General features: G+C 42.2%; 1 protein-coding gene across 2 annotated transcripts in view; it reads left to right on the forward strand.

Moving 5' to 3' along the window:
* LOC146645524 (uncharacterized) overlaps positions 1–13,066 on the forward strand; it is a 45,207-nt gene extending 32,141 nt beyond the window's left edge. Inside the window, exons 2-9 of one of the 2 annotated variants that reach the window (XM_085394837.1) lie at positions 3,884–4,085; positions 5,488–5,542; positions 5,705–5,795; positions 5,919–6,322; positions 6,680–6,832; positions 7,431–7,592; positions 8,930–9,070; positions 12,136–13,066. In XM_085394837.1, coding sequence (XP_085250963.1) covers positions 3,958–4,085; positions 5,488–5,542; positions 5,705–5,795; positions 5,919–6,322; positions 6,680–6,832; positions 7,431–7,592; positions 8,930–9,070; positions 12,136–12,645 — 1,644 coding nt within the window. In that variant the 5' untranslated portion in view covers positions 3,884–3,957 and the 3' untranslated portion in view covers positions 12,646–13,066. The remainder of the gene's footprint in view (positions 1–3,883; positions 4,086–5,487; positions 5,543–5,704; positions 5,796–5,918; positions 6,323–6,679; positions 6,833–7,430; positions 7,593–8,929; positions 9,071–12,135) is intronic. The other variant, XM_085394838.1, reaches the window with a different exon arrangement.
* Positions 13,067–14,353: the final 1,287 nt, after the last annotated feature.

A 14,353-nucleotide genomic window follows, 5' to 3' on the forward strand; every position in this document is an offset into this window, starting at 1 on the left:
TTTACAAAAAAGCCCACTTCTGATGTAGTGCTGCAATCTAAGAGAGGTCGGTTCATAGTAAAAAAAACATTGCTCATAAAGTAGCTTGTTGATAATGATTTTTTTAAATATCTAATTAAAGGGATAATGACTAAAAATGCTTGTAGTTATTCATTTGCAGAAACGAGTCTGATAAATTTCCTCTGCTGGTCTCTAAAACAGATTTCCACGCACCTGAAAAACTTGCTGATGTTTTTTTTTTCATCAGTCTATTTTAAGCAACTAAAAGTGGAATCTATAATTAGCTTTAGTTAAGCAGAGATTGCAAAATCACAAGGCTGCACAAGCTTGCCAGACCCCATTTGCACGTTAGAGGGTTAAATAGTGTGACGATTTGACTTTTTATTTGCAAAGTGATTGTGCAATCCAAATACTGGCATTTGTAACACAGAAATTGTTTTATGTTCTCTGTGTGTGTGTTTGTGTGTGTATGTGAGTCTCAGAGACACACAGAGGAAACCTTCCACCCTGTGGTTGTGCTGCACCGCTGCATCCTGCTTGCTGCTCTCTGCTGCTTGCTGCTCTCTGCTGCTTGCATCCGCACCTCAGTGTGTCTTTGTAACAATCCCTTTGACCTCTTTACTCATTATCATCAGTACCATTACCATCAGTATTAGCTACTGCACCTTTCATCATCATTGCTGACATCTATATTATAATCACCAGCAGCGGGCCTCAATAGGGCTATCACCACCATTGTCATCTTTCTCAATATGCTGTTATTATCACTGTCATCATTTTACACGTAATCTTCTGAAATGAAGACAGATGCTGGAATAAACATTCTTGCACCCTAACTGTGTGTCACTGTTGAGCATGCTGCAGGGGCGTTGCGCGTCGTGCAGGAACTGCCTCTCCTCCTCCTTCTGAGGCTTGTTCACCACTTGTGAGCTTCGCGTACTGTTAAGTATGCTGCTAGACATGTGCTCCCGTCTTGCATTGTGTTCGCTGGCAGTTCAGAAACACACCCGTCGTATGTGTTTCTCCTCTGAATATTTCAGAAGGGGGCTGACAAAATGCAGGCAGAAACAGACCGCTGATGACCTCCTTCTCATCGACTCCTTTTTCTCCCTCTCTGCGCCCCCCTCCATACTCCCGCGTAGATCGCACATTCTCTAAGGCTTCCACGGCATTTCTCTGCTGTCCTCATCCTCCTAGTCTCATCACTCTCTTTTCTCTCTTCCCTCCCCCACTGTTTATTGCACCCTTCCCTCCTCGTTCCTCCTTCGCGTTTGAAGTGCGCTCCCCTCTTTCCCAGTCTTCCCCCCATTTTCTTGCATATCTTCCACCATTCTCCCCTTTCATCTCCACTCATTTGCTCCCGTGTCTGACCACCTCTCTCTTACCATTTGCCTTCATTCATTTTCTGCCTCATTCCCCCCCCTCTCCACTGTGATGTACTCTGCCTGCCTGTCTGTCTATTCCATAAAGGGCTGTCTGAGGCCTCTGCTCTGCTAATTCATTCGCTGTGCATCGCCTCACATATCTGCAGGGTTATGCAGACAGACAGATAGAGAAAGAGAGAGAGGAAAGCAGATCTAGAGAGAGAGAGAGAGACAGATGAGAAAAAAGAGGACATGGAGAAGATGTAGTTTTATCTCCAAGAAACAGGAAGCCAGAGCCAGATCCTGTGGTGGTATGTTCCAGAATCACTCTCTCACACACATTATGTACAGCTGTATACAGCCTGCCATGACCTCTTTCTGTGCACTGTACGCTTTGTCACTTGGATGCAATCCTTAACCGCATGGATGCCATTGTCTGTGTTTCTAGAAGAATGCAAAGCATATAGTGTGTTCGTGTGCCTTATTCCTAATAACTTGGGCTGATAAGTTAGTAATTCCGAGTATATTTGGACTATATTCAGTTCAGGTTTTAGAGATAGATGAAGCAGCCTTTTGCAAAATTAAGCTTAGATGTTCACTTAACGAACTTAAGATATGAGTAGACATTAGTTCGTGTTAAATATTGACACTGATAACTTAACACTGCAGACTAACTAGATAACCATAGCTGACGTCTAGGGTTAGCTTGCAACAATGTGGCCCGTTAAAGCTGAAAGACGTAAATTAACACAAGGTATAAATACTCTGTTCAAGTGAAGACACAATATACTTAAAAATAAAGCCCAATCGATATACGAGTTTTGAAACTGATACCAGTGCAGATATTTGGACTTGGATCTCATATATTGGCTGATGTATGTATGTGTGTATGTGTGTATATGTGTATGTAGTATAGAAATAATCTTACTTTGGTCCATCTAGCTCTGCTCGGATCAGTTGGCTGTTGCCTTTGTGGACACACTATGCAACCACAACACTCATAACATGGTTGAAATGTGTTTGTCTCATTTTGTCTTCTTTGCAGTACCAGTATATTGGCAAAGAGCTACTAATAGTCAGCCTCTAGTAAAAAAAAAAAAATGCAAAAAGCAATAATAATAATATCAACATAAAAACATTATACTGGTATGTGTATGTTAACTGTACTGATCATATAGTACTGGTAAAGTTAGTGTTGGCACTAAATATCATTAAAAAGCATCTAGCATTTTTCATTAAGTAAGACATTCGTCAAAAGTGTGAGTCTCTTTTTGAAAGCTAGGCTGTCCTGTAGTAACTGAAATGTAAGGTTCATTTATATTAAAAATAACTTAACTGGGCAAAACACTAAAATATTCTGCTTGGAATAAAACCAATACTGCAGCTTAGTGCACTAAAAGCTAAAGATCATTAGCGTAATTAAATAGTTAGCGTATCAGTATCCTTAATAGAGCATACAGAAAGTAGGTTATATCAGCTTGCTGCAATTTCACTGATCATTTTCCTCGATTGTCACTTTGGCTGAACCTAAATATACCGCACTAGGAAACAGACAGGGTAAAAGCACTGAAATATCTGACTCATCTCACCGTGATGTTTGTGTCTCCCCGACACCTCTCTCTGTACTGTTCAGTAAAGTTTATGAATGCAGTCCATCTATAAAAATACATTCACAGAAATGCAATTGGAGGAAGAATTAACTTTTCCTTTACTACATACTGTACTCCATACCACTTTCAAATAGAAGTACCATACTCCCACAAATGCACAGGTATAAAATAAATTCAGCCTAGTTTGTAAAATACTCAATTTATTATAAAAATTGGTCATTACTGCAACCTTGTTGATGTACTATACTTAATAATATGCTGATATTAACACATTTTAACCTGATAGTAGGCAGCACATTTTGGAAAACGAATCTCATTTAAGGCTTATGTAAATCAAATTGAGTGTGTTTGTGAAGTAAATTATATAAAAAGACCTGAAGTGAAAATCCTACCTTGTATGTCGTACACTTCATTATTAAAACTGAAACATTTTGCTCGTCAGTGTTTGAGCCACTTGTGATATGAGAAAAAGAATTCTGCAGGCAAATGGAGTGTAGCAGCAGCGAGCCTGGTCCTTCCGTCAGTGAGGCCACACTCTTGGGAGCTCAGTTGGTTTTTCCTGTTAAACTAACTGCAAGAATCTCTCTGGTTAGTCAAATGAATGTTACGGTATCATTTGATCTTTTTTTAACAGCAAAAAGAAAGAATGTGATGAAACAAATTTTGGCGTGCTCGTAGCCGCTGCTTTGTAAGGTGTTCTATTTTCTGTGCATTATTCGACTGAGTCAAAAATAGAAACTGATATGTCAGAATGAGACAGTGACAAAGAGCCAGAGGCAAACCAGGAGCACACACACAAACACACACGCACATTTTTTCACCTTGTTCTAGGCAGCATTTTGCTTTCTTATCTCTCATGTCACTCATATGTTGTATCGCGTGCTTTATCCTTCTCCTCTATCTTTGCAGGTTTTCCTTAGCAGACGGTGTGAGCGGAAGAGTTTAAGCTTGAGTAAGGAAGTGAGCAAAACGGAGTGGGTGTCATGGAAAGACAAGGGGGCTCTCAAGACAACCTTACCTACCAAAACCTGCTTCTACTGGGAGCCATTGCAGCAGCGTCTGCTTTCGTGGTCACCATCCTGATCGTCCTTGTCTGCGTCGGCTGCCAAAGGTATGATTTGTGGTCACGTGACATTGAAATGTGGTATAAGTAGGCCGTGGAATAAAATGATGAACGGCCAGTTTTATGATCTTTGCAGCTTCTTGCTTTAGTGCCTTCCCAAATTACTCTCACTATCCCCTCTTTCTTTTATGTGTCTCCGCTTCTTCTGAACTCTTCTCCTCCTTCCTTTCTTTTCACTTCTACATCCTTCCTCTCCATCTCATTTATCCCCTGCTTTGAGCAGAGTGGCGCTAATGAATGTTAATGGCTGCGAGTGTCGGATCAGATGAAATGATGTTTACAGGACACTGACGAGACAGGCCAGAGTCAGAGCAGGATCACGTCATCCCTCTCCAGCAAACTACTCAGCAGGCAAAAGCAATGGGACACCCCACGGTTTACAAAGGATTAGACTCTGAGCCAGGCAGGAGCAATGGAACAGCCTATGACTTTTTTTCCGAGCCCTCAGAGACCAATCAGAGGCACTGCAGTTTTGTTGCTATGGTATACAAAGACAAGCATGTGGAGAGAACCTCGTTTGTTTTATGAAAACATAACTGCAGTAGTGTTAAATTGTAAAGAAGATGTAAGCTTCTGATTTTTAAGATGTAAGGTTCTTTTAAATTCCAAAGATTGCAGTGGATCTGACTTTATGCCTTCACGTCATTTTTACCTTAAACCCTTCTGCTGTGCCATGTTATTATGAAAAGCTCCAAGGGGAGCTCTCTTCTCGTGGTTTCCTTGGGCAATGATGGCCATATGTTTGAACAAAAGATTTCCAGCTTACTAGAGGAGATAATATCTAGCTCCAGTGACATGGATCTGCCACAACTTCCCGTGGCACCTTTTATATTCAGATTTATTTTAAGCGACTTGCATAATAAGAAGGTGCAGTGTATGGTTTCTGCACCTGTTTGCAGCGCTCTGTTTTGCAGCACAGCAGTAAGAGCTCAGATCTCAGAGATGGGGGTAGAACTGTTGTCACATTTGCACCTGCACCTAGGAGCTCTTGTCTTCTCGTCACACTCTCAGCCATATCAACTGTTTCCTATAGATACAGCCTCCGGGGATCCACAGTGCACTCCATACATTTGCTTCACGAGGTTAATGCTAGAGGAAAGTAACGTGAAATTGCAAAGAGAATCGGCACAAAGCAAACAACATATTAATAATTGTGAGCTTGCCTGCTCTTATCTTGAAAAACAAATTGCAGTGAAGGTCATTCTCCACTTTGGCAAAAAAGCCTGAGTCACGCTCGTTCAATGTTTTACTGGGCTCTTGTTATCAACCGAGGACTTTTATGCCCTAACCAGAGTTGGATGCTGATAGTATCTATCTGCTCTGAGTGTGTGTATATTCTCTTTCTGTCCACTGGCTTCTGTTGACCTTCTTCACTTTGATTTTGTGTCAGGAAAAGCAAAAGCAAGCACCCTCCGGCCGGGGAGAAAGGGACATCTGTAAATATGGTGAGACATCTTTTCATTATTCTATCTTTTCCTCCCTTCTTCGTTTCCTCTCTCCACTTCTCTATCTGCCACTGCTCTTTTTCCTCCAAGCTAAGTACAGATGCACATGCATACGTTTGCATGTTTTACGTCTGTATTAACAAGTCCATGTGTGCACGACAGCAGGGTACCCTTCGCCACCCAAAACTCAACTCCATGAGTAAATCTGACACCAGGCTCCATGAGATCAATCGCTTTCCCTGCAATGGAAACTGTAAGTGGTGGCTAACAGCTCTTAAGTGACAATAAATGATATACTACAATAAGCCGTTACACTGTTTCAGCCATGACACAACCATCTCCTTACGCTTCTCCCTCATCTTTCTCTTTTGCGCAGCTGTTAGTAAGAGCCGTCCAGCTAGTATGGACCTCCTGCTTCTCCACAGTCGCCGCTCCCAGACGGATCTGAGGCCCTCCCACGGCCGACAGCTCCCCCAGATCCCCACCAGTCCACAGAGATCTGGCCAGGGGGGAGAAGGGGAAACGGGAGGGGAAGGGGGAGGCGGAGGAGGAGGAGGCGAAGCAAGAGATCACACCTACACTGAGGTGGGCCTACGCAATAACCCCACCCCTACCCACTACCTGGATGATGGCCTATATGAAAGCGTAGGTGTCCGGGAAGGCCCAAAAGTACCCTCTGCCCCACCAACCACATCAGCCAACGCTCCAGCTATAGCCAGGGCTCCTCAAAGCCCCTCTACTCATGCCAGCGGAGCTCGGAGTGGAAACGGGCACGCAAACGTACGTACATGCATTTTAAATAGCTGTAAATATAAAGCAACTTGCTCACGAGCAATCATGCATTCATGTACATTTCTCCGAAAAACATCTGGGGAGGTACATGCACTAAGCAGTTTAACAGCAGCTATTAGTCACGTGAAATAAAATGTGCCGCACAAGAACCAGTATTACAACTAAAATCGCTGTTTGTTTGCATATAGATGGCTTGCATCATTGCCTTGTTCATGCAACATTAGCTTAGGGTGCTTTGCATGTAATTTTTGTGTGTCTGTGTGTGTTTTTGGATGGTTGACACTAATAATTTTAGGCAATGCTTACATGTTTTCTCTGTTCCCATTTTATATTTTTTACTCCCAGGGTGGCAGAGGGAATGACACTATTAATGGACCAATGACGGGACGAGGTAATGGAGCAAGTGGGGTCAGTAGGTCACCTCTCTCTTCTGTGAATTCCCTGGCTGTTCAAGATCCATCTTTAGCCGAGTATGCATCTATACGAAAGTTTAGAAAGGTAATTACATTGATTTGTTTTTATCAGTGTTTTAAGCTGGTATCTTTTAAAATTAAAGAGGTGGCGTTTCCCTCATTAAAGCTATGAGTAGGGAACTATTCTAAGTCAGTTTAGTATAAGGAGTAAATCTTTAATCATTTACCTGCATTCACTTTAAAACTTCCAGCAAGCCCAACCTGAGGTAATAAAAGGACACAGATTCAGCTGTACATTCATGTATCTTGTTACCTACTGTGACTAATGGAAACTTTTTTTTTTATGTATTTACGGTGGGTACTAGATGATAGGTGATGTTTTTGTCATGTCACATGATGTTGTCTCTACAGAAGTATGTGTTTGCGTGACACTAATCAGTCAGGAAAAAGGGTAGCAGATTGTTAGTGATATGATCAGTGGTGGTTAAAGTATCGCACCGTAGTAATGTTAAGTAGTGGAGGTTGTGCAAGTAAGAAAACACACTAACTAAAAATTGGTGTAATTCATTGAATAAAGACGTTCGCTTTCAATCTTTTACACTGCTTTTTAAAATCGTCTATTATATTAAAAACTTTTATTAAAACTGCATATAATGTTTTCAATGATGATTCAAAACCTCAAGGCTGACAAGATAAACAGGAAGGAAAACAACGGCGCCGACAGCCAGTCAGACAGCCAATCGAGCGTGAGTGATTCACCCTCTGCTGGTCCTCCTCCACTACATCGCAGTCAAGAGTTTCCACGGAAACAACTGGAGCCATTTCACCTTCACTCCTTCCCAAAGGTAGAGAAATTATTGAATCAGAATGCTCTATGCGACCCATCATAACGCCCAACTATCCACCCACTTTTCCAAACTGTAAGGCTGTCTGATTACCACCAGGGGGCACTGTCCACAAACAAACAGCTTTCTAAAATCAGATTGAAGATTAGTATTCTTGGATTGCTAAAAAAATTTGAAACAACAGCAGAAGTGGTCACGTTCACCACATCACTGACCTCAATAAGTTCTGTTTTTATTGTTTTGTATCCTATCTTAATTGTATTTGTTTTATTAAAATTGTTGCATGTGCCAGTTGGGATGTATTCATAAACACCTATGAGCATGGGGATGGCTATTACTGTGTTTTTAAGGAGATTTATTTAAGGGTGTTTAAAAAATGCATGTGCATGTGTGACTCTTTCCCTCCTTTGCACTTTGCTGTGCAGCGCAGTAATATTGAGTAAAGGGTGGAAAGATAGATTATGTAAGAGTTTGGCAGGCTGCCCAGCTTTGTGTGTATGTGTGTGTGTATGTATATATATTTAATATATATATATGTCCTGTTGAATCTATCAGCAAGTCTGTCTAGAAACGGCTAACAGGTAGCCAGCAGCCAGAGTGGGAATAAATATTGTTCACATATTGAAGCCATTTACTCTGCCCAGGCCTCTATTACTCACTCTGACTGAGGAACAGGAGGAACATATAAAAGTTTAATCATCCTTGATCACATGTGTACACACCACTACATGATTTCTAATTGGTTTTTCATCACCAGTAGTTACTGCGTCCATTTTAGTGTTAGTCTCCCACGCGTCTTCTGTTTCTTAGCATGGAAACAAATAGAATGGCATTGTTCACATAATTTGATCGAATCTATGCAACTGTGAATTCAGTTGTAGGAACTGAAGTTTAAGAAGGTCCTGTAATTTTGTAAAACAGAGATTTTTCTTAGCTGTTTTCCCTAAACTCTTGCTAAAATTGCCTCCTCCTCCATTTAACTCTTACAGGCAGAGTTAAATGGAGGTTGTGTTTTCGGAGGCATTGTCTGTGTGTCAGTGGGTCTGCCTGTCTGTCAGCAGGATGTCTTTGACTGAAGGGATTTGCATAAAAGCTTGTGGAAGAGTTGGCCACACAACAAGGAGAAACTGATTAACTCACTCCAGATAGAATCCATTGCTTGGCACTAGTTTACACCTCTAAAGCATTTTTCAAAAATAACTATACAGCTTATTTTGAAATAGAATTGTTTTTCAAAAGCCTGCTATTTGTTACATGTTGTGATATGTACTTTTTGCAGCGCTTAAAGATTGTAAATGCAATATTTGCCTGAGCTCTTACTTTGATTTTCCTAACAGGAAGCAGTGTTCATGGGCAATGGGGAACAGTACATCTGGAAGCCTCCAGAGGACAACGACATCATCACCTTGCACCCACCTCCACATCACCCACCTGGGGAGAATGAACAGGGACACCCATTGCCTCCAACTGCAAAGGAGGTAGTATGTGTGTCTGTGTATGTGGTGGGAGCTGAGGGAGGGACTACTAAAAAGTAAGGGCTACAAGAAGATGGATAGATAGACAGGTTTCTGATTACTGCTGTGTTTACCGAAGGGGGCGCCCATCTCATATGGCATGCCGTCATAGTACTGCTGCCCTGTGACCTGCCTGTCATACAAGGTTTCTGCTTACAGGCAAAGGTTGCGTGACATGGATCCAACACCCTGCTTGCGTGAACCCTGACCCTAATCTCCAGCCCCTCCCCCCACTCATCTATCTGCCTTGAAAGTATGAGCAGACAGATCAGACATGAGTATTGCTTGCCCTGAAATAATTAATAATCTCTTCACATTCATGGAGATGCTTGTTATATGCTAGATTTTGGTTGGGTTTTTTTCGCTTCATCAATCCAAGACCATGACCTCGACTGGGATGTATATATATATCAGCATATGTCTGGTGGGGGAAGGAGGAAACCTGCGCTTTGCCAGTCATGTCAGATACTCCACCGCATGCGTTTCTGCAGAGCAACGCCACCCCCACTTTTCCACTCTCGGTCCCCTGTCTCATCTTTTCTCTCTGCTGGATACAGAATGAAGTGAGAGAATTGCAAGTTGTGTAGGAAATTCTGTTATGCCCGAGGGGCTGGGGGAGTCAGTCCAGCTAGATGGACAGACCCCTGTCTATAATTAGTCTGTGTTTAACACAACTTCTCTTTTTCCATTCCATTCACCAATCTTTTCTATCATCTTCAACAGGCCAGGGATAGTTTCTGTGCAGTAATAGTTTCTTAATTTTGACAACAAAATAAAACTTTCTTGCATTAAGGATGAGGAAAAAAGGATGAACTAAAATAAAGTATGGTTGTATCCATATTGTCTATCTGTAGGCATGTTCAGAACAGTAGAGCAGCAGTCCTGACAAGTTTAAAGCTACTGCTAAGTTTCTTGTCTACGCCTGTGTTGAGCCACACAATGCTGTTGAATGCTGTATGTGGAGACGAAGAGGTTACGTCTCAACTGTTTGGCTTCACTTTAACTCCTCTTTTTGCAAATCAGACTGATACACAGAGCAGCTGGCCTTGAATGCATCCTGCTATCTCTTTTTCTTTTTTTTGTCTTTTACAGACTTTTCTCTCTTTTTAGCGGCTGTTTTTCTGTTTTCAGTTGCCCTAACATGCCGATATACTTTGTATCCTCTAGAGTTTGTCAGTTACAATCGTCGAAAGGTGTTGGATTTCCACTCCCGACTAAATCTCCTCCTCTTTTCTGGCGCTCTCTTCTTCTGCTCCACTCCATTTGTGGCTATTAGGAGGCGCTGCCTTCCCCAACCAATCGCATTGCATGAAACATGTCTTACCAGATGAATATCAACTGCTAGAAGACTGTTTGGAAACTTGCGCCATATCTGCTATTCATAAAGTTGATCACACACAGATGCATCATGCATATGGCTGTTTCCACTGCAAATCAGCAAATGCAGAAAATAAATTTGTGACTTAGCGAAGCCTCGGTCTAAGCAGAGTGTTCAAGCAATGCCAGAAACATAACAAAAAGGAGTACTGGGTGAGGAAGGAGAAAAGAAAACATACAATGTGCAGGCTTCCTCAACAGCTGCAGATACGAAGCCCAGTTTTGAAATCCCCATCATCTTGTGACTTCCTTCCTCTGCAGCAGAGCTGCAAATTCTGTGTGCACACGTGTGCATACGCTTGCACATACACACACACAGGCACACACACACACACACCACATTGGCTGCACACACTTACACCATACGCTAGGGTCTTTGTTTATCCAAAAAGGTCACAAAAGAGAGATTTGTGGGGGGAGGGCGTGTGCATCGCTTGAAATCTCTCAGAGATAGAACCAACAAACAGAGGAGAGAGAGAAAGATTTACAGACAGTGAAAGTGATTTACACTTAAAGTGTATTTCAAAGGGACGGTAAATATGTAAGACATATAAATGCAAGGTGAGCACACGCACAAAGAGCACTGTCTCTGTGTTCTCAGGTTTCAGTTGTTTGGGAGTGCACAAAAACAAGACTAATCTTGCTCCGCGTGTAAGCGTGTACATGTCTTTGTGTGTGTGTTTGTGTGTGGGGGTGGACACAAGAGTTTGCATAGCCAGTGTTTCTCAGGGCCAGTAGATCAGAGCTGCTGGCCTGGGTGTGAACACGGAAGGTAAACAAGACCATGTCCCACAATCCTCTGCTCTTATGCTTCTATTGTGGGGAATTCTGATAAACCAGTGTCGTGACCTCTGGTATTTCTGTGTCAAAATTGCATAAGACCTCACACATGGCCTTAAGTGGCAAATTCTAGATGTCCGATTTTCTCATTCGGACATCTGCATATGCAGTATGAGCTCACTCATACTGCATATGCAGTCATGCTGCACGCACATGCAGAGCACGAAAAAAAAAAATGCACATAAGCAAATAAGACGAGAACAAAGTCCATTAATGAGCACAAAGCTTTTTTATTTTTTTTACATTTTTTTTTTGCAAGTTGGCTGTGATCCAGCTCTTTCACACTATACTTCTGTTGCCAAAGCAGTCGTGGTGAAACTTTAACAGGTTCGTCCACTGCACAGTTAATGCTGCCTCTCGGCCTAGAACTTAACGGACTGATAACATAGTTTACTCTTTCTTATCCTGCCCTGTAAAAAAAAAAAAAAAAAATAGGTCAGGTCACAGCACAGAGCTCTGTCAACACATACACAAACTGTTGCATACGTACACAGTCCAGGCTCGGACAATTATTATTTGTCTGAGCCTGTAGTATATACAAAACGACTTATTCACAAATTATACCTTTATATCTGGAATGCATACAGAAGTGGACAAAAACGGGTAATTACAAAAATATTGGAGCTACATATAGATAACTCAGGAACTGGGAAAGAGGTGACTATTTAAATGCCAGTGCAAGTGTGGTTACGGACTTTCACCAACACATAGCTTCTATTTAAGGAGCTGTCATCAGTGGACTACAGGATAGAGTTGTAGTGCAGCGTTATTAACTAACAACATCTTCCTTCTCCTACTGTGTGTGTTCTCAGATTGCAGACACCTACTCTATCGTATGTAAAACCCAGAAAAAGAAACCTCCTATGGAACACAATGGAGCCAAGACCCTCCCACGATCCTTTGGTGGAGATAGAGGAAACATGGGTTCTCGGGGCCGAGGTAGGGGAGTCCAGAGCCAAGCACGTTCGCAGGAGGAACCCTGCTACGAGCCTGTAGGAGACAGGTCCTGGTCTTCCCCAGTGGCTGAGTCAGACCCTGCATACGCGACTATCGACCCACACCGGAAACGTGAGCAAGGGGGAACCAATAACAGCACAGCTGGGGGTAGTGCCACTCTGAAGAGAAAGAAGCAGCAGCAGCAGCAGCAGCAGGCAACACCAGCAGCACCTCAGGCCTCAGGACCAAGCACCCTTCCTACTAGAGGCCTGCCTGGTGGGGAAAACTTCTATGAGACCATCAGTGATGTGAAACAAGGGGGCAACAGCACTACCACCATCTTTACTTTCAATGATGGCATGGAGATGTATGTCACAGGCCTGTAGCTGACTGACAGGCAAAAGGGCCCAGAACCCACTGGTATAGAGTCTGGAGATTTTCCTGTTTACAGAACAACAGGTTGCTGTACATAGACACAAGGCCCTCTATAGTAAAACAACATGAGGATCCATTTTGTGTTGAAATCAGGTACAAACAGGGTCTTTATCCAGGTTCAGACTTCCTTTGATTGGTCTGTACTTAAGAACCAGCCTAAGCCTAGTCCAGCCCAAATATGGACTAAAATCATTTGAAAAAACAAACAAACAAACAAATAAAACTGGGATAGAGATCTTCAATCTGCTGTGTCACTCACCATAGTCACCTGTTTGTGCAACATTTTCCATAATATCTTTATTTTTATATGAAAACTCTTTAAAGCATATGTGGTGTAACTCACAACCTCAGAAGAACACACTATATATATATATATATATATATATATATATATATATATATATATATATATACCCATACCCCGTGGTAATCGGAGCACTAGGTGCGGTGACTCCCAAGCTAGGCGAGTGGCTCCAGCAGATCCCGGGAACAACATCGGAGATCTCTGTCCAGAAGAGCGCAGTCCTGGGAACAGCTAAGATACTGCGCAGGACCCTCAAGCTCCCAGGCCTCTGGTAGAGGACCCGAGCTTGAAGGATAAACCGCCCGCAGGGGCGTGCTGGGTGTTTTTTTTTTTTTTTTTTATATATATATATATTATACTCTGTCCTGAGTATGATAAAATATAATATAAAGAAATGTGCATGCATTGTGCAACTAAAAACAGTAGCAGTGAAACTGGCTATATTGTACAAGGAATGTGAGGCACACTGTAACGTATTGTCCACAGTATACACACACAAACACACATGTACACGCCTCCTCTTAAGCACATGGATGTCACAGAGATTTGCGGTGCTATCTCTCCCTAAAATAAACACTCGAAACAGGTTTTCATTGTGCGCCGACCTGTTGCCTGGAAGACGCGATTGAGGTGTTGTGTCCAAATACTGGCTTATGATTTGTAGACCTGTTTAAATGTGAAGGATGTTGTCCTCAGAAATGATCCAACCCAAGCTTTTTAGCAGTTTTTGGTAATAGCCCACTTAATAATCACGACGCATATGTTTGGCTCGATAGTGTAACCTCCACTTGAATGAAGAGATTAGCTAAAAATCCACCTAAATTTGACATCTGTAGCTAGAGGCATGTTGACACACCCCAACACACACACACACACACACACACACACACATGCACACATATTTGGCAGTGATGCAGGGAAAAGTGATCAGGTCAGGGGTATTGAATGGCTTGTGATATGGATGATAGATTTCACAATGCAAGACTTTTACAGTATTATTGTGAATACAGAGAGAAAAATATTTTCAAAAAAAAAAAGGAAGTGAAAGAGTGTCCAAAATAATACAGGATGCTTCATCATGCGCAGTTAATGTCATATCTTTTGGGCACTGTAAACATCTGATTTTATGACCATTGTAATTTAGCGCTGGACAGCTGCAGGACTGCTGGGCTTATTTGTGCATTATTGTGCCGTAAAAAGCACAGCTCTGATTCGTTTTCTGGACTTAAGTTAAACCCAGAGCTCCCGGTAGCTTACCAGATTTAAGTCTTGTGGTTGAAATAGCAACAGAAGTCTTGGATTCCAAGGAAAATAAAGAGCTGGGCATAAAAATGACCAGCGAGTGTCTTTTGGAA

This window comes from Rhamphochromis longiceps, linkage group LG20 (assembly GCF_057381845.1).
Source record: "Rhamphochromis longiceps isolate RC_006_pf linkage group LG20, R_longiceps_female_GT1.1, whole genome shotgun sequence".
In the NCBI taxonomy this organism is placed as follows: Eukaryota; Metazoa; Chordata; class Actinopteri; order Cichliformes; family Cichlidae; genus Rhamphochromis; species Rhamphochromis longiceps.